This window comes from Pelophylax lessonae, assembly GCF_965119305.1.
Source record: "Pelophylax lessonae genome assembly, chromosome: 5".
NCBI lineage: Eukaryota > Metazoa > Chordata > Amphibia > Anura > Ranidae > Pelophylax > Pelophylax lessonae.
The window spans coordinates 367,998,806-368,024,929 of record NC_138772.1 but is presented as its reverse complement, the minus strand read 5'-3'; the positions used below and the strand labels follow the sequence as shown (position 1 = coordinate 368,024,929).

The 26,124-nt window shown below is 37.8% G+C and overlaps 1 protein-coding gene across 1 annotated transcript in view; it reads right to left on the bottom strand.

Annotated features, from left to right (window-relative positions):
- Window positions 1-26,124, bottom strand: part of NETO1 (neuropilin and tolloid like 1) — a 204,861-nt gene that overhangs the window by 46,325 nt on the left and 132,412 nt on the right. Inside the window, exons 5-7 of the mRNA XM_082259265.1 lie at window positions 22,379-22,420; window positions 22,084-22,211; window positions 15,097-15,325 (exon numbers count right to left, since the gene is read on the bottom strand). Coding sequence (XP_082115391.1) covers window positions 15,097-15,325; window positions 22,084-22,211; window positions 22,379-22,420 — 399 coding nt within the window. The remainder of the gene's footprint in view (window positions 1-15,096; window positions 15,326-22,083; window positions 22,212-22,378; window positions 22,421-26,124) is intronic.

Sequence of the window (26,124 nt, the reverse complement as noted above, 5' to 3'; positions counted from 1 at the left end):
CCTAGAAAATGATAAAATATATTTTTTTTTATTTTATAAAATGCTGTACTTGTGCTTGTTATCTGATATGTATTTGCTGAGAGTAATGGCATGCACTTGATTATACAGTATGTGATCTAAGGAACATGACATGTAACCAGCATTAAAAATCACTGAACGTGTTATCCTTGTGTGTTTATCTTCTCAGCAGTCTCTGCAGTATAATGATGTACAGGATTACATCATCTAAGAGTATTTAGAGTCATTTTGATTTTTGTTTTTAAAGTTAGAGATCTCAAACCAAATGCAAATATTGTTTTTCCAAGATTTCATATTGCAAAAAAGAGAAGGTCATATTTTTGAGATATATTTCTAGTTTTAAAATAGAGGATATAGTTTGTTTTTTTGAATAACTGAACTCTACAATGAACTGCTACAAGCAGAAAAATAAAATCATGTGCTCCATATTTTGTGCATCTGCACTGCATAGTTTAGTCATTTATCACTGTCTTTTTTTGTCATTTTTTTCGGTTATTATTTTTTATCTGTTGCCAAAGTTAGAAATATTTTTCTATACATTGTAGATGCTCCTTCAGTGGAAGGAACTGAGGATAATGGTTCGGGGTCTTCCCTGTAAATACACTTTTTAGTGTATTTATGTAGTGTATTTAGAGTATTTATGTTTTTACTTAACAAAAAACAGTATTGTCAAGAAGTGAGGTGATGTTGTCTTATGCCTTTTATGTACTTTTACACTGGAGCACATATGCTTATATAGTGACGTCGTCTCGACATTGGCTTCTTGTAGGCCTTGTATGGATTACAGCATGAAAAGTTGTCCCTAGGTCACTTCAAAATTAATGTGTTGTAGAATTTTTTACATGTACAGAGCATCAAAGTTTTGTGAACTTCTGCTTCATATGTCCTACTTGATGAGGATGGAAATTTGCATATCAATATTTGAAATTAAACATTTAACCCTTGTAAGCAAAAAGGACCATTACAATGCTTTTAATGATTTTAACATTATTTTTTATGTGCAAGGCTTTACAAAAGCAGCAATATCATTAGTCAGGCTAGCTAAATCTATTAATACTGCAAGTACTGTTTTGAACAGCAGATGGCAGTGTTTGATCATAAAGCAGCATTTTATATTAAAACGTATGATTTATACAGATATCAGATATGCAGCGTTATTGATTTTCTGTATTTTGATGTGTGTGTATGTGTGTATAACATATATGTGTGTAAATATATTATTTGGCATAAAACATTACTTCTATTGGCTATACAGCAGTGTTACAAAACACAACTCTAATTATCATTGTCTAAAAATGACCATAGCGGTAAAAGGTCTTGTCTACATCTTTAAAAGTCTGCAAACACAGGGATTTTTAGGAACATAAATTGCACACAAGGTTTGATGCCCATAGCAACTGTGCAAGGCTACAATCATGCATATGCAGGCATGTTATCATACATTATAAGCCCCTTTCACATGATCAGACCGAATAGGTCTTTCTGTCTGTTTTATTGGTGGATCTGATTGGGCCACCCATTGACCTCTATGGGGAGGCAAATGTCAGCGGACATGTGACTGCTGACACCTGCCTGGCTTCCGACCCGAAAAGATCCGCTGAAAACAGACATATGGTGATACATTTGCCATTCGTCTGATCGGATGAGATCAGATAAAAATGGACAGGCTGTCCATTTTCATCCGATCTCCCCATAGAGGAGAGTAGGACTCTGACAGGGCCATCTCTACACAGTGAGTGGAGACAGACCTGTCATCCGCCTGCTCAGCAGGGATCAGCGGAGCAATCCCAGCTGAGCAAGTGGAGTCCATCAAAATGGATTGGCCCATATTAAAGGGGCCTTAGTGTCTATTTAAAGAGGAACTCAAGGCACCTATAAAAAAACAAAAGTCAGCAGCTACAAAAAGTAGCCACTCACCGCAGCCGTCTTCCTCCTCCGTCCTCCCTCGGCATCCTCACTATGGGCAACCGGCTGTGGCAGCTTGCGGCTTCACAGCCGGGCACTCACTGCGCCTGCGCAAGTTGTGCGGCGCATCCTGTATAAGTAAATGCAGTATTCTGGGATCTGTCAGTGTCCCAGAAGACTGCAGGGGAGGAAAAAGGAATAACTTATGTTCCCAGGGCTGCGGCGCTGGCAACGGAAGTCGAAGCAGGTACCTGTCGAAATCGGGTACCTGCTCCCCTCCCCCACTCCTCAAAAGGGCCAATTGTGCAAGAGGAAGTTGTCCAACTTCACCTTTTGGATAAAGTTACGCTTTAATGCTCAACACTTTACATGTTTTTTTGTGTATTTTGCCTGACAAGTCTAGTCACCATTCAATGGAAGCAAAATATAATGCAAGCAAAACAATTTTTTATGTACATCATTTGACTTTTTTGAGGTCTAGTAGTAGGTTGGGGTATCAAAAACATGAATGCGTTTTTTTTTATTCTTATTGTAAACAATGTTTATGTTGCCTGCAGTGTGTTCCTGTATGATACAATGTATACATTACAGTGCATTGGTTTGAACAGGTCTATATTTTTTACTTCACTATCAAGTCTTCAGTACGTAAACTACAGAATAGCAATATACACTTTACTTTTCTTTAGTTTAATTAAAAAAAAGGCATTTTAACACCAAAAAGTAGCTTGGTTAGTGTACATTTAAAACGTATGAGACAGCCAAACACAATTCCCTGGATACAGCATGTCTTCAAAGCTATTAGATTTTAAAATATCAAGACAAGAACAAAAGTATCAAATTATCCTAAATGTCAATACGTGCCACGATCAAGATTTCAATAAACCACAAAATAAATCAAAGGCAAATCAAATAAACTGCTAAATGGATAAACAAGATAATTCCTAAAAAAAAATAGAGTATGCATGATCTAAGCAGAAAAAACAACTTACTTGTTCAAGTAAAACATTTTATACAATTCTAATTTATGAGCTACTTTTCATGCTATCATATTATCTGGAATACAATGAAACCAATGTACTGCAAATGAGATGACTTGTATCCAGTGGCCAACTGAGCAAGTTAAATCAAAATAACCTGCTCAATAGCATCACGTGTAGTTTAACCCTATAAAATCACAAAAGTCTGGTAGCAAAAATAAAAAAAATCAATTAATACATTTTACTTTGATTACTTGTTTTTACTAATGATACACTATATTACCAAAAGTATTGGGACACCTGCCACACACATGAACTTTAATGGCATCCCAGTCTTAGTCCATAGGGTTCAATATTGAGTTTGCCCACCCTTTGCAGCTATAACAGCTTCAATTCTTCTGGGAAGGCTGTCCACAAATATTAGGAGTGTGTATATTTGATTGTTTGACCATTCTTCCAGAAGCGCATTTGTGAGGTCAGGCACTGACGTTGGACACGGCCTCAATTGCAGTCTGCATTCTAATTTATCCCAAAGGTGTTCTATTGGCTTGAGGTCGAAACTCTGTGAAGGTCAATCAAGTTCCTCCACCCAAACTCGCTCATCCATGTCTTTATGAACCTTGCTTTGTGCACTGGTGCGCAGTCATGTTGGAACAGGATAAAATTGTGCAAAATGTTGTGTTAGCTGACGCCTTAAAAGTTCCATTTACTGGAACTAAAGGGCCAAGCCCAACCCCTGGAAAACAACCCCACACCATAATCCCCCTCCACCAAATAATTTGGACCAGTGCACAAAGCAAGGTCCATAAATTAGAGCGCAGACTGCTAGTCAGACTTTCTCTCCAACATCAGTGCCTGACCTTACGAATGCACTTCTGAAAGAATGGTCAAACATTCCACTAGACACACTCCTAAACCTTGTGGACAGCCTTCCCAGAAGAGTTAAAGCTGTTATAGCTGCAAAGGGTGGGCCTACTCCATTTTGAACCCTACAGACTAATACTGGGATGCCATTAAAGTCCATGTGTGTGTAAGGGCAGGCGTCTCAATACTTCTTATATATATATATATATATATATATATATATATATATATATATATATATATATATATATATATATATACATAGTTTTGCATAGCTTGCCATTTTTGAGGGCCAAAAAAATGTTTTATTTTTTCAGTATAAGCCTCTTAAATGAACATCATGTCCAACAATATTGGGTCTTCAAAATCTGAAGGATCTCATTTGGGATTCCAGCCCAAAGGTTGCTCACATAAGAATTCAAAGAAAACTTTTTATGCCCAGTAAATACATTTAGGCTGCTGAGAACAGTAGTTCAAATAAAAAGCAATGACTATAATGGAGGTGGGGCAAATCTCCTTGCTGAGGTCCCAGACAGTAGTAAAATCCTTCAAATGGAATTTAATCAAGGAAGGATGTCTTGGTTGGAGTTGTTCTTTGGGGTCCATATGTCCAGGGTTGCCAACTGTCATGAAATTCAAGGGCAGTTTGTAAAATCCATGATTTCTACAACTGTCCATGAATGTCTGTCCCGGATGAATTTACTGACAGTTTGCAACCCTGCATATGTCTCCTTTATTAACTTTTGAGCTTATTTTATATACTTACCATATTTATAGTATAAAGCACTGATATATTATGCAGGACCTTACAGTTCGACTCAAGCCAATGCACTTAAGGGTTGGTGCAGTGGGAAACGAATGAGTCTCTGTATGTTTTTAGATTGTAGGAAACTGGAGCACTAGGAAGAATCCTATACAAACACATTCAATATTCATGCAGATGATATCACTTGTGGTATTTAAACAGGGTATGAATATTTAAGAGTGCTAACTACATGGTGGTTCACAAGTACATTACCCAAAGGCACCTTTGTCTCAACCCTCTTTTTATATTACCTTCACTCCCTTGCTCTTTCCTTCTTTCTTTCAGTCTTTGCTTCCATCAATTTATTCATCCATCATCATCCATCCATTTGTCCCAACATCAATATATTCAACTATCCAATCCCCCTTCCCCCTTTCACCTTCTTGCTATACTTTGTTACCTCATTCTATTTATTCCTCCCTCTTTCCATCCTTTGGTCCATCACTACATTCATCCAACCCTCTCTCCATCATCTGAACAGTACATTCAAGAATCAATATTTAAATGTAAAGGTGGATATATTTTGTGGAGTCAAAGAATATATACAGATGTAATACAAAAATATACACTATTTATTTGTTCAATCAATAGTAAAAACAACTAAACTTTAGGAGTTCTTCTTTATTGATTTGTGGTAAATGTTTTGTCTATTAAATCATATTGTTTCATACTCATAAAGTAGGTGGCCACAAAATGCATAGATACATGCATATATGTATATATGCACAAATACTGTATATGCATAGATGCATAGTGCTGGCAGTACTGCTGCACCTGTATGCACATCTGTGTGATTTATAAGTTTAATATTTGTAATGATTGGCCTATTTCCTTATGTGTGTTGCAATACCTATAAAAATGGAGATGCTTTATACATATGTGTTTTTACTAATGGTTGAATAAAATGTATTTTTTTGGAAAATATCTGTATATAATCTTTGACTCCACATAAAAAAGTCCCCATTCAATTTACATATTCATTATGGAATACATCTGCATAGAGATGATGGTAATTATGACGATATATTAATAATTTCTGGATACTACACTCCTTGAACATATACATAAATAATAATAATATAAACAACCCTAATTCCATCAGTCCATCCATCACCCCAATTCTTCTTTCTTCTTACAGAACCAAAAAACAACACAGGCATAGCTTGGCAAATTTAAATATAAAACTTTAATATAAAACAGTTATTTCAAATAAAATCATTTCAAATAAAAACATTTCCATGAACCATTTCCTGTAGAGGAAGTGGACACCAAGATGTAAATGCAATCTTCCACACTCTGCAATCCTGTAAATGAATGAGAAACAAACAGTTAATTCTTGTTTGATATTAATGACTTTACCTTTTTCCTACAGCTGTGCTTTTAATTATCGAAAAGCCCTCTACTTAGGAATGCAGAAAACAGCTGGCACTTTTGCCCTATTATGTTTATGGCTTTGTTGGGTCGATTTACTAAAGGCTTATAGGCTGTTCACTGTGGAAGGGAATGTTGACAGTGCATGGGAATTTTCCCTTATGTAAGTGAAGGTAGTGAAATAGTGAAAAGAATACCAAATCACAAGTAAAGGAAATAAAAAAAAGTATTTTTGCTTGCGCGATTGGATGGTGGAAATCAGCAGAGCTGCACCTTATTCACTAAGCAAACTGAATATTTTTTGCAAAGTGAACAGCCTATTTGCTTTTAGGAACTCAACCCCTATGTCTTGATCCAAAAATGTCATATACCAAAACAAGGCTTGCAGAAACACAAAACCATAAAGTCCTCCTTACTTTTGAATTCACTGGATCTTTACCTAAACTTAAAGTTTGGATCTCTAAGGATTCATCATCACAGTTTAACCACTTGACCTCCGGAAGATTTACCCTCCTTCATTACCAGGCCATTTTTTTTTCATTTCCTTTATTTATATGAAAGACAACTTCCAGGCATAATAACAGTAACATTTTGTATAGCACACATATTGATACAGTGTACTGCAACATCGTAAACCATGCAGTCATATGATTAAGATCTGTATCAGGCGTAGTATATACCAGGCCATTTTGTGTGATATGGCACTGCTTTACCTTAACTGACAATTGTGCGGTCATGCAACGCTGTACCCAAATAAAATGTAATTTTGTTCTCACAAATGGAGCTTTCTTTTGGTAGCATTTATTCACCACTGCATTTTTTTTTGTGCTATAAACTAAAAAAGACCAAAAAAAACCCCCAAAAATCACATTTCTTCATAAATTTACGCCAAGATGTATTCTGCTACATGTTTTTGGTTAAAAAAAATCCCAATAAGCGTATATTAATTAGTTTAATGCTATAACGTCTACAAACTATGGGATTTACAGTATATATGGAATTTTTATTTATTTATTATTTTCTACTACCGGTAGCTATGGCAGCGATCTGAGACTTAGCAGGACTGCAATATTGCGGTAGACAATCTTGCACTAACTGACACTTTTGACACTAATACAGTGATCAGTGCTAAAAAATATACACTGTCACTGTACTAATGTCACTGGCTAGAAGGGGTTAAACATCTAGGGTGATCAAGGGGTTAGCTGTGTGCCTAGCCAGTGTTTTTGTGTACTGTATGTGCTACTTTTACTAGGAGAAGAGATGGATTTTATTCCCTGCTTTGCAGGGACACAAAATCCATCACTTCCCCTCTGTCACAGGCAGATCCTTGTTCTGTGTGTTTTACACACAATCGGTGGGTGCCAGTGGACACCCGCAGATCGGCTCCTGCTGTGATTAATTACAGCAGAAGCGAGCTGCCAGCAGCACATGCACGTGCCCCTAGACAGAAGTGCAGAATCCCATACTATATATACATGATTCTACACAGGAGAGCCACCCTGTAGCAGTAAATCTGCTATGGGGTAGACAGCAAGTGGTTAAGCTTACTGAATGATATATTTTCAAAAGTAAACATTCTGGCTAAAAGCAGGCTTTACTATTCTTATCTATTCTATCTTACTAAGACTACTATTACCTTCCCTACTCAGTAAAGTCTATGCTAAACCGTCTCTGGGTATTTTCCACTTTGTTACTGAGGTCTGACTTTCTGTGACCTCATGGCTAAGCTCTATCAACTACTATTCCTCTGTCCAGTAAGTGACTTTATTGGCTTTGGAGCCAGCATTATTGGACGCTACAATGGCAGTTGGCACAGCTTAACTATGAAATCAGAGCAAATCAAAAGAAGTGGAAATACGTCAGAGAGGGGTACAGGGTAAGCTTTTCTGGTTAATAAAGGTAACAACCACTTTTAGGCAGGACTTTTAAATTTAAAAATGATGCACAGGTTAACTTTAATGTAAATCAGTAAAGTGTATTGCTTAGCACATCCTCCCTGATTAGAAGTAGCAGGGCATTTCCTTACATGTGATGTGTCAATCTGTTCTTCTAGTCTCACAGAAGTCTATCAGGAATTTGAAAGGCATAGTTTGTCTACTTCTTCTGATTATTGGACTATATTGATATTGATGGTGTCATGTGAACAAATGTGAACAAAAGGAACAAAAGGAAGCTGTTGCACATGGACACTGTCCAATGTGCAATGGATGAAAAAATGAGGCTGGCTAAAAGCACCGCTTAAGAATGGTTACTGTAATTGTTAAATCATTCACAAATGACTTATCTCACACAGCTTGAAGGATACTATTGTCTAAGTTTAGGTCTGCTTTAAATAGATCCTATCCACTACTTTCTGCACGCCAACACCATAAACACACGGGAAGATTTACTAAAACTGGTGCACACAGAATCTGATGCAGTTGTGTATAGTAACCAATCAGCTTCTAACTTTAGCTTGTTCAATTAAGCTTTGATAATAAGCCTAGGTTCACACTGAGGGTGGGTTTTAAATTGTACGAGTTCAGCTGACTGCACAGATGTCTATTGAAATCATCCCCCCAAAGTCCTCAAAAGTAGTGCAGAAACTACTTTTGGGAATCAGTGCGTGCCACAAAGTCGGTGTCGCACCAATTTGGACGGTGCCATTGCCGGCAATAGGCTTTGATTTGGCATGAGATTTGACCTGTCAAATCGCATGTCAAATCGGCCCAATGTGAACCTGGGCTTAAACCTAGAAGCTGATTGGGTACTGTGCACAGCTGCACCAGATTTAGTAAATCCCCCCCACAGTTTCATCTCATTTTTCATGAAAGGAGCTACTAAGAACAGAGAAAGGGGCAAAAAAGTCAAGCAACACTTTGCCACAATTGCAAAGGCAGCAAAATTATCAACAGTTATTGTGCAGTTTTACACTACATTGGAAAACATTACTAGCGAATTTCGAGACAAATTTAAAAACCCAAAAAAGACTAGCTTTACAAAAGGGCTTTACAACACACTGAACTCTTGTTTGAAAACTTAAAGTAGTTGATTCAGCCTAATAAATACAAATCTTTAATATTAAGCAGATACAAAATGTTTATTGGTGACAAAGCTATCTAGATGATTGCTTTTATACTTCGAAATCTACAGTTGTCTTAGCCTGCTCTAAGACAGTAACTACAGAATGAGAATGCAAAAGCTAGTTCAGGCAGGCTGAATACATTATTACAGTGACTCCGTCCATTTCCCCAAAAATGAAAAGCATTGCTCCTGCAATAAAATACTGTGAATATTTACCTCTATGGTAAGTACAATACAGCTTCCAGCAAAGTCTTTACCATTCAATATTTTGCTGTGGTTCTTCCCACCAGCGCCTGCATCACTACATTGCACAGCAGTGACATAGGGGCTGATGGGAGGAACCAATTGTACACAGGCTCTAACAGTTCAAGACCCGTCAATTGTTAGAGATTTTCCTGGAGGTTATAGTTCTTGAAGACAGTATCAACCAAAGGAATACTTATTCACAGTCTTCTCCTGCAGAAGCAAAGATTTATTTATTTATTTATTTATTTTTTCAGGAAGTGTTAGATTCTCTTCAAGCAGAACACCAGTCTGCTAACTATGAAATGCTATGAACAAAAGGTAAATTATCAATATTATTCTACATATATATATATATATATATATATATATATATATATATATACAATCCAATATAAAAAAAGAAATGAAAGAAACAAAGGAAACTATTTAGGAATTTCCATTTGTTTTCTCTTTGTGTCTAATCCTATCATAAGCTGGAGACACTCAAAAATGTAACAAAAGAAAAGGGCAAAGTAGGGTGAAGAACTGAAACTTTACACCGATTATGAACATGTCTCCTCACCACTGAGGTAGTAAACAGGTAGTAATGGGTTTAGAGTGTGCAGAGAGGAGACGGATGGACAAGAATAGAAACATACAAAAAAGAATGAATGAATGACAAATGGGTGTTTGTGTGGGGTCAAGGATGATAAGGGTTTATGTACAGGTGTAGAGATGAAGGGAAGAGTAAAAGTAGAATAGAAAAAAAAATGGTGGATGATGAAAAACCACAGGAGGATGGTGAGACTAATTAAGGCTGAATAATGTCTGGTGACAGCTAATGGAGATAGTTTGTCAAGGGGACCACAGTGACTGATCCACTGGCTGGTTTTTGCTACAGAAATACTTTCCTTTTATGGCTAGGCACAGTCTACAGCAATCTGTTTTGCTTTGCCAATAAGTCTGCACCTCCCAAATCTGCTTTGTCCTCTTTGACCCTGCAACTATGTACTTTGGATTCTTTGCTCATGTATCCTATGTAAAATGCTGTGATACACTTGCCCTCACCTGACCTGCTCTGGACTGTATTTCTTCGGAACTATGGTGTTTGCAAAGAGGAATATATTTTTAGTCAATTCATTTATAAGGCTATTCTCACAATCACAACATTGTTCAGACATTATCTGGGTGTTGGTAACCATCAGATGGGAAGCGTAATAGCTAGACAATATAGTATTAACCTCAGTTGAAATAAGGCCATGGGATTGTAGGCTGCACCTTCATGTCCATATATTCATTCAATATTGAAAAAAAACAGACACAAAGACATTTTGGTATTGAAATGCCTGCGACACCTTTATTGTTATAAATTTATTAAACAATAAAGTTTATTAAAAACATAAATAAGGGCCTCTCCAGCATGTTTTCGGGGATGCGGTATGCAGGGTACAGTATTAAACACGCGGTAGACATGCCCAAAGGTAAATTGTTTTTGGATCCGGGTTTATAACTTTATATACTCACTTATGCAAGTTATTTTACCTAAATCCCCTGAACAAGCCCTGCTCAGACACTCCTTTGTGGGTGTGCCGAGCAGGGCTACAAAACTGGTAGCGTTTATTTTTACGGCAGCCAGGTTGCCAGTCACCAGTCCTGCCAGAGCCGTTGATTGGCTCCCCTCTGTCCAATCAGTGCATGATCCTGCCCCTAGTGGCTATTGCACGAAATAACGTACAGGTACGTGATTTCACGCAATAGAGCCGACCTGCTGCGGTACAAGCTGGGGACACTCAAAAATATAACAACAGAAAAGGCACAGTAAAGTGAAGAACTGAATCCTCACTCAGATTATGAACATGTTTCCTCACCACTGAGGTAGTAAACAAGTAGTAATGGATTTAAGTGTTTAGAGGGAAGATGGATCCAAGTATAGTTGCATACACAAAGGCATATATGAATGCCAAATGGGTGTTTGTGTGGGGTCAAGGAGGATAATGGTTTATGTACAGGTGTAGAGATGCAGGGAAGAGCAAAAGTAGAATAGAAAAAACAGCATATGATGGATAATTAGCAGTGAAAAAGAAGTCACATAAAGAGATAGTTAGATTGATGTGATATGGAAAGATAGATAGAAAAAACGCAAAACAAATGTTAACATTAGACCTTCATAAAGTGTACTTCCATTCTTGTCTCTGTTGATTCCACTTACCTACATCTAGAGATAGATCAGAGTCAAATGTGAGATTCAAACTGATTTTCAGTATGGATGACTGCACATTCAACAATGATGTTGATACTTCAAAGCACCATCTGTTACTGTGAGGCATCTTAATGTGTATACCGTATGTACATTCCAAATGCTCTCTAAATGGGCAACATTGTAATGGACTTCAACTGCTGTTTGAAGATGGCTGGGTCAGCAGGCAAGCAGTTATTGCAAGCATCACCTAAAAAAGGCACACATTACTTTTGAGCTCAATCCATGGCATATATGAGAGAAGATGTTGGGAAGAATAAAGAAAATATAATAAAAGATAAAAAGGGAAAAATAAATAGAAATAAATGCAAAATCCCAAAAAGACAGAAAGTATGAATATGCAAAGGATTAGAAAAAAAATATATATGGATAAGCAAAATAAATAAATAAATTGAGTTACACTTACCTCCCTGCTGTCTGCTTGGCATTTTCCACTTTCACATTTCTCTTAAAGCAGTATGAGAATCTGGCTGTCATGGCAGCTGCCTGGAAATGGGATCTTCTACTTATGATGCACTGGATGAAGTCACACACGACCTGAATATTGATGGATTGAAAGCTTTTTCTGTTCTAGATTTGCTCTTCCCAGTTGCAAAAAGTAAGTTAAAAAAGATTTGGATGCAATCAGTCATTCCTATGCATTTAGGCATTCCTGTGAGACGATAGAACCCAGCTTTTACCCTCTGCAACTCTTCTTTGGTGAAGGGGAAATCAACATATTCTACAGATACGAAGTACCTAGGACTTTACAGTCTGGAACGTGCTACCTTCAAAAAAATGCAACCATAACCAATATAGCACAACTATGGTCAACTTCTTGGCTTGGGACAGTAAACATACCACACCACTTAACCTAACACAAGATTTTTGTCAGAGATTGTATTGCCACCAAGGGGAGTATAGATGTCTTTACTAAAGGACAGAAATGATAGTGGGTGTAAAAGTGCCATTTTTTTTTTTTTTGTAATACTTTTTCAGATTTGTTACTAATTATTTTTCAAGAAAGTTGAACTGGGTATAAAAACCTGCATTTAAATCGCATTTCAAATTCCCATTTTAAAAGGTCCACAAGAACTGGGATGTGATGTTGAATAAAATGTTTTGATTGTGTTTTTCATTGTCTCTTTGCAGCTTAGTTAAACAGTTTTATCTAGCTGTACAGGCTGTAAAATTAACACTAGATGTATCACATTTTAGTAAAAATGTGTTTCCAATAAAAAGCAGTAGTCAGCACCAAAAATAATTGTAATAGAGTTATTTTGAACTACTTAAGTCTCTAAAAGCAAGCAGTAGAATAGATTATGTAACAACCCAGAAGTACCCTTTGGCTATTTACAAGCCCAGGACAACCTTGGAAGTAGTAAAACCTGGATCATCATAAAAATTACTTTTTTTTAATAATGTTTGTGCCTGCATATGGTAATTTTGGTAATTTTCTTTAATTATTTAGGACCACATCCTTCTTAGAACTCAGATAGTTATATAGACTAGTTATATAGAAAGTGTTGGAAGCACTAATTGATTCCTGAAAATTGTTTATTAGGACTGAGCACAGCTTTCACTAAACATTATTACTTAATTTGAGGCAATGAGTACATTTGCTATTTCTGGCCCCATCTTTGCTATCTATTTTGATATCTGAAAAACCTAGCAGAAGTCATACCAGATGGTATGGTAAATGAGATGTTGGAGGTAGGGATGGGTACATTTCTCCCCCCTCAAAGCTTATTAAGAGCTATAGAATACTGCCTCATATTTTCATATTAAATTTGCTCTTATTTATCAACTGATGAGAAATTGACTTATATAAACTCTTAAACTGGACCACTAAAGTTTGTTGCTGCTGCCAGAAGACATAACATACTATTAAACTAACATGAAGTATAGTTCCTAGGGGGTAATGGGGGGTTCTCTAGAAAATGCAACAAGAAGCACATTTTCTGTTGGGAAATTAAGGTAATTATGAATAAAAGAAGATGTATTTCCCAGGATTACCTAGAAATTTTCAAATAAGATCATTAGTTTTCATAGTCACAAGGAACTTTGAGACGGTTTACAAAATATCCATGCTCTCTGAATCTGGCCAACTGGGTATAATCTTGGCTTGGGCAAAATAATTCATTTATCTCAAAAAAGCAAACAAGTATGCCAGGGCTGTGCTACATATGAGGTTTTGAAGTAAATAGTAGGTCCAGGCAACTTTTTGTCAAATATTTCAGTTATCTTACATAATAACATAAATATGTTTCAAAATGAGATGGCTGTCATCAAGATTGATCTCAAATGCCTAGGTGAATAAAATCTCGAGTTAAGTATACGTCTTGTGTCACCAATCATTTCAGTATGGCAAGCAGATGAAGAAAAGCTGATGGGTTGCCTTTCAATGAGATTAACAAACCTAAAGTTAGTTGTGTGAAGTCATACATACACTTTTACACAACATTTTACTAATTGATTACATTAATAGATATCCATTTGTAAGTGTTTTAGTAGTTACGTAATTTGCTATGCAATACAGCACTTAAATACCTTGCATTCTGGGCATCGTATATTAACGTGCATTGTGGCATATTTGAAAATCTGTATTGACCAGTTCTGTGTGTTTTTTATTTGCAGAGCATCATATTAAATATACACTGACACTGCAGATCCTGTTAATGACATGCTGGTAGGTTAATTGGATCCTGTATAAAAAAAAATAAAATAAAAATTGGCCCTACTGTGTATGTATGTGAGTTAGGGACCTTAGATTGTAAGCTCCTTGAGGGCAGGGACTGATGTGAATGTACGATGTATATGTAAAAGCGCTGTGTAAACTGACAGCGCTATATAAGTACCTGGAAAATAAAAAATAAAAAAAAATGCTCACTGAATGATCTTTTTGGCTAGTGTCGTTTTTCTGGTAATGGTTGGTTGTACTGTACATTTGAATCTAGTGCCTTTATACTGAATGTATATACGCAATGCACTAATTTCGCTTTTTTTAGGTGCTCTTTAGCCATGGCTGAGTTTGTGCTCAAGCATGCTAGTGGAAAATATTATCTAACATAGTTGGATTTTGACCAACTGTTGCCATTGTTTTTATTGGACAAGCTAACGTCTATAACCCCCCTCCTCATTGTTCAACAGATGACAGTTGCTTCAGACATCTCCACATCACACATCCCTTTGTTACTATCCTGGTAAGTCATACTAAGATACTAATCCCATTACTATTTAAACCTGCCTAGCAGACTAAAGTGTAAGATAAATCATAATTGCATTTGGAAAAGCTTATTTCAACAAATCAAGTAGCAAGACTTACCAAACTTTTGATAGTACTGGAATTTCATGTTTAGTTCTGCTATATGGACTATGTAAAAAAGCAAAGAATTCTGTAATATGACCAAAGCAGGTGAAATTGAACATATGGCCACTTGGGGGTGGCACAAAGGGAGGAAATTCTCTATCTACATAGAGGGGTTAGAAGAAATGCTTTGTTTAATTTAGACTAAATACATTTATACACGAAGGAATAAGAAATCCCACATCTTGATGTTCTAAACATTTCTAAAAAAAAAACAACTATTATGATTCATGAGATAATCATAAAGAAAAGTTTCCCTTACGTTCTTGGAAAGATGTGAAGAGCATCTGGAAACGACTAGTACGGCTGCCTTCATCTGCCCACATGCGGACTACTCCAAGTCCTGTGCGCAGCATCACATCGTTAGCAACTGTGCTGCAGAATTTAGCTTTCAAATCTTCCACTGAACTGCTCCCATCATAAACAGCTACAAAGTTCCTTTTACATTCGTTTGAATTTTGCATTTCATAGTCCAAAAATCTTAAGTATATCTGAAAATAAAGCACATTTTATGAGCGCATCATGGTTATTACACATTGATTGAGCATTCAGAGTTCAATCAGTAAGTACTTCAATTATCTGCTATTCAAAGCAAGCCATTTATTAAACTGCACAATCCTTCCATTATTTATGAATAGTGAGTGTTTAATACTTGCAGGAGAAATGTTTCCCAAGAATGTCTCCAAATGGCTTTCTTAGAATTAGCACAGATAAATGTTATGTCATTAAATATCTAGGCCACAAATATCATCTTAACATCACAGAATTACATTTACTTCTACATTTCAACATTGTGACACTTATAGTGCTATCCCACTACCTGTAAGTAGCCAAAAGTGAATTGTGCTCTTTTCTGGGGAAAGAATGCTTGGAAAGTTAAATTTTGTATATAATAAAATGGTATTCATGAGCCAGTGCAGTAAAGTACAGTACAGGGTGGAGTTGAGCATGCCTTACCTAAATTTCATACAGTGGGCATTTTACAATTTGTGAAAGTGACACAGATTATAAAAAAAATTAGCCTGCTGCAAAATTAAAAATAAGGATCCTTTGTAAAGAAGAAAATGTTATACTTACCTGTCACACTACCCCCACTGCCAATCTTTACTCTCTTCAAGTGAATTAATGCACTGAGAATCTGTTTTATTTAACATTCTTCCAGGAGTATCAGCTATCTGGTGCCTGCTGAGTGTTGTGGTTCCTCCTGCTGACCTCTACTACATTACGTTGACCTACAGTGATACAAGAGCCTATAGGAGCAATCACACTGCTTAAAAGGGTATCAGGATTTCAAGACTCCTCCAAGTCTGTCAGATGAATCAGAATCTCCAGGCAGCATAGCTCTTGAAGAGAGTGAAGATTGGTGGCATGGGTGGTGGAACAGGAATGTATATTATTTTGTCTGTATAGGGAACATTTAAAAAAGAAAATTGTGATGGGGCCTCTTTAAGCCCATGTTTCATGTCTGCATAGAACAGCATGTTCCATTCTCTGAATAAAACTTTATCTATGACTAGTGGATGATTGAAAGATCTGCTCCTTTTATAGATCATGTTTCAACTGTAGAAGCTGTAGTACGGCATCTAGAAATGTAAGAGCTGAGTGGAAAGGGTGGGCATAGTCGAACACTTAGGAAAATATTAGGGAAATTAATAAAATGAGGAGGGGGCGGAATAAGTACGGAGGGGAGGGCAGGTGGTGTGGTAGGAAACTAGGTCCCGCTCCATCCTCTTCAAGGCCAGGATGAAGGAGTATCCCAGTCACTCTGATTTCTTGAGAATAGTAGAACACTGTCCAAGCAGCCCAATTGAACATACATTGTTCAGTCCTGATGTAGTCTCTGTCAAGAAGGCATTCTAAATTCATGATAGACTCAAATTACAATGTCCAATTTTTTGTAGGGGTCTGGGGAGAGCACCAGTGATGAGAAACAAATGCTCTAGAAATTGTGTAGGGCATCTATGTTTGTACACTTTATGGAACTTTTCATTTTAGAGAGTGAGGAGATTTTAGAACTGTTTGTACCCAGTCTCTTCAAAGTAAATATTCAAGAAATCTTTCTAAAAATTGCTAATAGAGGAGAAATTTCCACAAATAATTATTTTGACATTGATGGAATGCTCAGAAGGAATTTCTCAGGCAAGGTTATTCTTCCTCCATACCAGGTTGATGATGTTCCAACCATCCAGTATTTCTCCAATGAGTTAAAATGTAGCACTTTCCCTCTGCTGGGATAACATATTGCAGTATTTTACCACCAATAGTAAAAACAAAAGAAAAACAAAATGTTATTGAGTAAATTGAGTAAACTTAAACTTGATCATATTAGTGAGTAAATTCAGATAAAATCCATAAAACAAGTGTGTTGTCATTTACTAAATTTGACCATGGTTTTGTAGTCTTCAACTGATACTTCAAGAACACTTTACTTGTTCTGGTAAGGTAAAATAGTACTTTCTTTCATTTGAGGACATTGGGAGCCTTTGAAGAGATACACAGAATGACTGGTACTGCATCAGTTTGGTAGGGTGGAGAAATATCCTTACCCTCCAGGAGTCGTCATAGACCATTCCAGCAGTAAACTGGAAGGTATAGCACTGTGGATTCATATTTAGGATCCTATTCAAATATTCTCCTGTCAAATGGCAGGCTAAATCTAATTTAATGATACAGTAATATTTAATTAACTGGATTATAACCGCAACATATTTGTTATAATAATATAATATGTTCTTTTTTAACTATAGGTTAGGTCTACACGCTTGACAATGCAAACCGGGAGTTGGATGATTTTTCATTTGTATTGTTCTTTAGTCTTAAGTGGGGTACACACTAGTAGAAAATCTGCCGAAAATTCCCGTCCGAGGTAAAATCGTACGATTTTCGGCTAGTGTGTACACAAATTTCAGCAGCCGATGCCGACATTTTCAACAAAAAAAAACGGAGGGACAAACACCAAAATTGTTATCGTCTGTCCCCAGATGACCAATTTTCGTTTAATGTGTATGCAGTACGTCCGTGAAAAATCGGATACGAAAGAAGGCGCATTATCTGAAGTTGCAGACAACCCGGAAGTCTAGGAACAAATGTCCCAAAAAAAAAATCGGATGAGAAATTTTGTGAACATTTATGCACTGTCAACTAAAAACGGTTATGACCACTGAGCATGAGAGAGAAAAATCAGAGGATATTTCGTCCGATTTCCGTCAAGTGTGTACGGGCCTTTAGGTAGAAAACTTTTGTCCAATTTGTATTGCCGTCTCTAATCCTGATGGTGAGATTCACATTCCCTGTTTCTCATGGAGAATATTGTATAGAAAGTGAAGGGAAATCTGAAATCTTTCAGTAATTACCTGATCAGGGATGAAGGGAAATCTTCCAATTAAGATAACTGTTCTAGTGACCTAGTAATCTAATTTTGGAGATAATTCCTTTCTTATCCTAATGTATCTCTGGGAGACAAAGTAAAGATAAATCTTTCAATGGAGGAAAAGCAGAAGAAAACACTGACAGGGGTAAAACTTTGCATTTCTTAATCCAAAACTAAAACTAAATATTATTTTGACTAGAGATGTGCTTTTGAAGCAAAATGATCTGCAAAGAAACATTAGAGATGTTACTGCTGACTTCTACTTCTGAAAATGCCAGAAGCCCAACTGTTGTACTGAACCTTTTGGTTCAATGTTTTAACCCCCTTGTAGCCTAAGCCTTTTTCTGACATATGTTGCTTACAAGCTAAAATCAGTATTTTTTGCTAGAAAATTACTTGGAACCCCCAAACATTATATATATATATATATTTTTTAGCAGAGATCCTAGAGAATAAATTGGTGATCATTGCAATATTTTATGTCATACGGTATTTGTGCAGAGGTCTTTCAAATGCAATTTTTTTGGAAGAAATACAATTTCATTAATTTAAAAAAAAAAATAGTAAAGTTAGCCTAATTTTTTGTATAATGTGAAAGATGATGTTACGTCGAGTAAATAGATGTCATGCTTTAAAACTGCGCACAATCGCGGAATGGCGACAAGCTTCGGTACTTGAAAATCTCTATAGACGAGGCTTTAAAACATTTTAACGGTTATCTTTTTAGAGTTACAGTGGAGGTCTTGTGCTAAAATGTTTGCTGTCGCTCTAACGATCACATCGAAACCACCGTTTGAACACCGTTTACATATGCGGGCGCGACTTACGTATGCGTTCGCTTCTGCGCACAAACACGGAGGGATGGGGCACATTAAATAATTTTTTTTTCTTAATTATTTATTTTTTTACACTATCTATTTTTATTTTTTATTTTTTCTATTTTTACACTATCCATTTACAACATTTTTTTTTGATTACTTTTATTGTTGTTACAAGGAATGTAAACATCCCTGTTATAGTAATAGGCAGTGACCAGTGCTCTTTATGGAGGCTTTGTTCGGGTCTCCAACCCACATCTGCCGGCTGGTCGCTTGGTGGGACGGGAGACAGCGGCGAGCGGCAGGAGTTGGGGGGATGGGGCAGACATCCCCTCCTGCTCCTTGTAATGACAGCTGATGGTACCGGGGTTATGCCTCTAGCTGTAGACAACCCCATCAAGCCGAGGCTGCATATTTGCGTTCCGTCAGCACAAAGGGGATAAGGCACCGATTTGATTAAAGTTTGCAGGAGAGGGTGTAAAGGTCATGTGTACTGGGCACTTGAATAGCTGTGTGTGTGTGTAACAGCCATTTAGTTTGCATTACAAGTCCCCCTGCCATTTTGTCATAAGAATCCATAGCCACAATGACCTTTCTCCCTCCTTCCTTCACTTTACACAATACACAAACTGTTAACTAATGCCAGGACCTTATCAATCCATTGATCAGACACACAGACCTCTCCATTACCCCAGACCTCTCCATTACCCAATCCACAATTTAAGTCTGGAAACCTTAATAAAACTGTCACCCTCACAAGCTTGAGCAAACCAGAGAACTAGCAAATACCGGTCGTAAATAGCTCAGTTGAAGGGGATGGTCAATACTTTGACAAACTCACTCAGGACAGAGGCTTTTGGAGGGGACTGCAGGCTAGCTTCTTGCCTACTGTTTATGGGCCCTGGCTTTTAGGGGAACACTACTCTGTGTGAGGTATATGTTGGGAGGACCCTTGGAGTAATGTTACTTTTGATTCAAGTCTTTTGAGTCAATGTCTCCCCAAGAAATGCAGACTCTCGGAACTGGAGGTTCCAAATCCATTTGGGGCCTTTATGCCTCAACCAGCAATGACTGTAGATGTTAATGTAATCTGCTCAAACCACTGGGGTCCCCTGCCATAATGTGTGTATTGTAAGTAGGTCTCCTGCTAGTCTGTTGCCTACTAGTCTGAAGAGGGGGGAGATTGGTGTTTGTATTTTAGTAATTGTGTCACCTACTGGTTGCCTGCTAGCATTCTGTGTATGCCACCTAGGCTGGTTTAAGTGCATGGTAAATATATCATTGTCAGCTAGTAGGGGGATGCTAGAGGGGGATTAGCCATGAGTCAGCCCTATCTCATTATCTAAACCATTGTGTGATGTTTTGGGTAAATATTTGAGTGGTCATTGACATACTTCTCAAGCCTGTATTCTTGTTTAATAAAGAGTTCCCGACCTCATACAAGCTAAGTTGTCAGCTAGTCTTCTATGTTATGTGGCTAAAATATATATTATCTATGTTCAAGACTGGAGAAAGCGGTATATTGATGGAAGCACTCAAGCACAGTGTGGGTGAGTTCCGTCACATTGGTGGCAGGGTGCAGCTGAGGTTGGCATTGTTAGGTAAGTGACAGCAAGGTGTGAGAATCGCAAAATAGGTCCTGGTCTTTGAGTAGCCAAATCCTCCGGGGCTTAAGTGGTTAAAGAGCTACCATGCCCAGAGAATCTTCTGCATCTACCACACTCATGTGTATGGTAGATGTCTCGTAACCACTGCATACGTGGTTCCATCCATTAGTCACTATGTAGCAGCCATCAGATAAAACCACAGCATGCAGTGGGGGACCAGGCATCCAACAAACCTTGAAGTCTGTAAGATGCAGAGGATTCTCTTAGATGCAATAGCTGTTCAAAGATGGGATGTACAGGGTTTTCTCTCATCAGAGAGGTAAACACTCTTGCTTGTCTTTTACATAAAAACAGTAGCCTTTAAAATAATGTAGCCACATAGATACTTTTTGTTAGACTAGTGTAAATTCAGTACAACATGTACCATATATACTCGAGTATAAGCCGACTCGAATATAAGCCAAGGCACCAAATTATACCACAAAAAACTGGGAAATCCTATTGACTCGAGTATAAGCCTAGGGTGGGAAATGCAGCAGCTACTGGACCCAACTGGACCACCACGAGACCCAAAACAGGGTCTGCGGGCATGGTGCAGGGGCTGCGGACATGGTACAGGAGATGCAGGGCTGTGGGCATGGTACAGTAGATGGTATAGGCATGGTATAGGAGATGGTACAGGCATGGCACAGGAGACGGTACAGGCATGGCACAGGAGATGGTACAGGCATGGCACAGATGGTACAGGCATGGCACAGATATGGCACAGATAGTACATGCATGGCACAGATATGGCATAGAACAGGCATAGCACAGATGGTACAGGCATGGTACAGGAGATGCAGTGCTGCGGGCATGTTAAAGGAGAATCTCCTGTACCATGCCCACAGCACTGCATCTCCTGAGGAGATGCAGGAGCTGCGGAGGAGTCTAACTTACCTTTCCGCCTTATATTAAAAATGGCGCTGCCCGGTGCCAACACGTCACTGCTCATGCGCCGTCTGCCCAGGAATATCCAAGCATGTACAGGCTTTCCTGAGCAGCAGCAGTACATGCGCACTGACCGGGGAAAGGGTAAGTGAGACCGTGACTCGAGTATAAGCCGAGGGGGGCTTTTTTAGCATAAACAAACATGCTGAAAAAGTCGACTTATACTCGAGTATATACGGTAATTATGCTTTTAATTTTTGAATGTTTTTATTTAAGATTACCTTTACTTTGTCAGTCAAGAAAGTGCTTATTTATGATGAAGGAAAATAATATGCTTGTACAAAACAACCAGTTGACAAATGGATTTTGTTTTATTGAATGTTTGAAAGGTAAACAAAGGAAGAATTTATGAAGTGGAGCATTTTTTTTTGGTTTGTTAAGCCTGAAAAAAAAATCACATATTTTCTAATTGTGACTATTTATCAATGTGCCCTGTTGTGATAACATACTTTTAAAAAACTGACCTTAGACTTTGGTGGAGCCCGAATATACCATTTACAATCAACTGCTTCATTTGCAGATGCCTTTCCTTCCTTGAGGATCTGCATGGATTCTATTATTCCTTCTGGTCCTCCCATTTCAAATTCACAAACTAAATCGAATTTAAGCAAAAATATAATAAAATATGTCCTATTAAGGGAAAGGAAGGGTAGGGTAGGGAAGGGAGTAGAGTAAAGGAGAGGAGAGGAGAGGGGAGAAAAGGAATTGCCATAATATACCCACAAACAAATTACCTTGAAAAGCAAATTGTGTACTTACCAGGTAAAGGTTTAAGAACTCCAAGATCTTTAAAATCTGGATCTAGTTGGAAAAAAAACTTGGAATGTTATGATTATCTAATAATAACACTTTAATATAACACTATTCGCATTTATATACAGTGTTTTCTATAGGCCCTAATTAGGTATTTAATCAATAGTTTGCTTTCACTCCATAACATTTTGGATTTAGTTAGGAAAAAAGGAACTTGGAATATTATGCATATCTAACGATTTATATAACAACATTCACATTTTTATACGTATAATAAAAAAGCAAGAGTATTTTTCTAGGCTGTTTTTTAAAGATATTGGCCAAGAATCTCTTTTATGTGGATAGTCAATCGTATATGTTGATAGGCAACCTCTAGTAACGAATAAAGTTCTGGTAGTGCCACTTAGCAATAGAGAATCCTAGTTTAGGACCACTATGACACATTAGTAAGTCAGGGATTAAAAACCTGATTATTTTGTGTTGTTTAACATAGAAAATAGAATAATTTGAATCTTATCTTTCTCTACAGCATTGTTCTGACAGGAAAAATAGTGAGTTAAAGAATTACTTTCTGCCTCACTGATAATCCTATTAGCAGTTGTTACTCTATATCTGGGGTCCTCAATAGGCGGACTCCGGGCCGTGTCCGGACCCAGACGCGCTTAAATCTGGACCGCCGAAGCGGTCTGTGCCGAAGCAGCTGCCTGTTTGTATTCAAGATCACTGGTTGCTAGATCACCAGCCGCTTGGCGTCTAGCAACCAGTGACGTCACATGCCCACTGCCCAGCATTCACAGGGGAGGATCAGGGGAGGACTGACCATTCAGGCCCCGTGGGAGGATCTGTCTGCACTTTAACTTGTTGCAGAGCGGTCTCCGTACATGCTACTCCCCTCAGCAGTCCAGTTTCCTGTCTATCCCGGTATCAATGACATGCAATCGGTCCCCCCATCCACCCCACGCACACAGACTTCTTTTCCTGATGAGAGGGGTGGACAGTGAACAGCATTCAGAGCGGAGAGCTCAGTGTTTGCCCAGAGAACAGGGAACACCCCTGTAGGAGAGCCGTGCATAGCAAGCCCCGCCCCTCCTCTGCAGCTCTGATCCCGGCTGAAATATAGATCACACAGTAGCTATAGATCCCGGCTGCCTGAGCCCAGGGGAGAGCAGTCTGGGGCCATAATTGTGAGTAGCAGACATACCCCCTCTCTCTCTGTCTCCTCTCTCTCCCCCTCTCCCTGTCTCTCTTCCCCCTCTCTCTCCCCCCCTCCCTGTATCTCTCCCCCCTCCCTCTATCTCTCTCTCCCTCTCACACCCCCTCTCTCTGTCTCACTCAAGTAAGTGCAGGAATGCTGAATTCTTTCACATAAAATAAATCTATAATTTTAACTTTACAGAACTACAGAAATGTTTTTAAAAATATTAATGTATTTCACCTGCATAGCCACTGAAAATACACAGCAAAAATAGTTTGTACTACTGTAAACCTGTACTACTGTAAACCATAAAAAATAAATCTCACTGCATTTTTAAAGAATTATTTTCATTATATTATATGAAAATAATTCTTTAAAAATGCAGTGAGACTTTATTTTTATGGTTTACAGTAGTACAGGTTTACAGTAGTACAAACTATTTTTGCTGTGTATTTTCAGTGGATATGCAGGTGTAATACATTAATATTTTTAAAAACATTTCTGTAGTTCTGTATAGTTAGAATTATAGATTTATTTTACGTGCACATATATATATTTGTTTTCCATCATTGCCAGCACAGTGGCTGAAATTATAAATCAGGCTGACGGGAAGAATAGCTAAAAGACACAAAACTCTGTTTGCAGTCTCTCCCATCTATGGATCAGTGTCATATTTCACATATTGGTTGTGTATTTGTTAGGTCATTTTTTTTGTGTATAGTTCAAAAGTTTTGGGGAATGTCTTTTTTTGTTGTTGGCGTTCTGTATTTGGAATTTGAAGATCACTTTTCCCGGACCTCGGACTGAATGGAAAATTGGTAAGTGGACCTTTCAGGTTTACATTTGAGTACCCCTGCTCTATATCTTGAAGTTTGCAGGAGTATTCTGGGGGTCTACTGCAGCCTCCTTGTCGCAAAAAGGACTATTGCATTTCTGTGGACTAGTTGTGTGTCATCTCTTATATTATTAGGTGCTAAAACAGGATAAGTGAAGATATTGAAATATTCACAATTTACAAGCAATATTGGCAATGATATATTAACAATATAGACTGATATACCTGATATGACATGCAAAATAAAACTCGCAAAAACTGTTATTTTTCTGAACATTAATGGGTCATTTAAAATAAAGCAATAAAAGCAAAACAAAAAGTCATAATCAGCAGCAAAACTTAGTTATATGAAATTCCATATTTATATATGTTATTTTTAAATCAACAAAATGACAGAGGCAGCTATATGACAGAGTAGTAGTACTATATATATATATATATATATATATATATATATTAATATTTTATTATTTACATATTACAATAGTAGTATTGCTACTGTAAAATTCACAATGTAGATAAAAATACAGTAAAGTAATGTTGAAATAGAGCAAATGCTGACTAAATTTATATCACATATTGTGTCACAAATGTAAAGCAAATCCCTGAAGCTTTTGAAAATGGAATGTATAGTTCTTCCAAAGCTCTTTAGATATACATTGGAAAACGTTATCATGACGTAAATAACCTTAACTCTTTCTTTTTAAAACGTTATGCATTGAAGTTTAGTGGACTATGACCTAAGCAGTTGCTTCCCTATCCACATTTAGTGGGGGTTATATCTTGTTTTTTTTTCAGTTTGAACTGTTCTAGGCTTGGTATGTCTTTCCTAAGCTTGGTGGGGTTGATTCTTTCCCTTGTTGCTGGAAGGAAATTTTTGTAAGCAGTGCAGAAGGGTGTCAAGTCACCTGTGGCCAGGTGACAACTGCACCCTGCTGGAGGCAGGAGTGCAGCGCAAGGTAGTGAACCCGATAGCAGACTGCTGCGGATGGACCGGAACGTGAGGCCAAGATTCCCCAGGGTGTGGAGTCTAAGACCCAGCAGGTGTTCACCAGAGCCTCTAGTGGTGAGGATGGACTTGGCTGCAGTTGGGCTCAGGTCGCGGCCCCTGGGGTCCCCCGGGTCACGCTCCGTAGGGAGAGAAGGGAAGGAACAGGAAGGAGAGGTGATAAAAATTAACCAGAAGTGAAGTCTGGCCTCTAATGCAGACATGAAGGAACAGGTAAGCTGCCAAACACTATTGCAAGTCCATGACAAAGGGTCACTTTCCTGTGTTATGAATGTTTATTTGAGCTCGGTAATCCCCAAGAAGCGTGTTTGGAAACACCTTTCCAGAAATAAGGATTCTCCCTTAGAGGATGCATGGCTAAAGAATAGCTGCTTTGGCCTTGCCTCAGCCTAAGGCATGTGTAGAAGGCCCAAAAAATCTAAATAAACCTGTTCAGACATAAACTTGTTCAGACATCAAACATTGATCTGTTGCATGTATACTCCAAGTACAACTTAACTGAAAGAGTGTGTTTCCTAAAGTAAAGTTGCAAACAAACTTCTCTGACCCCATCATTAGCAGATACCAAATACAGTTTTAAAGGGAGCAGCAATATTAATAATATTTCAAATAAAATGCCTAATACCTTGGGCTGAGGGATGCCTTAAATCTGCCTGAGGTGGGGCACCTGTTCGATTTATACAAAAACTTACATGTGGTTTAAAGTAAAGAAA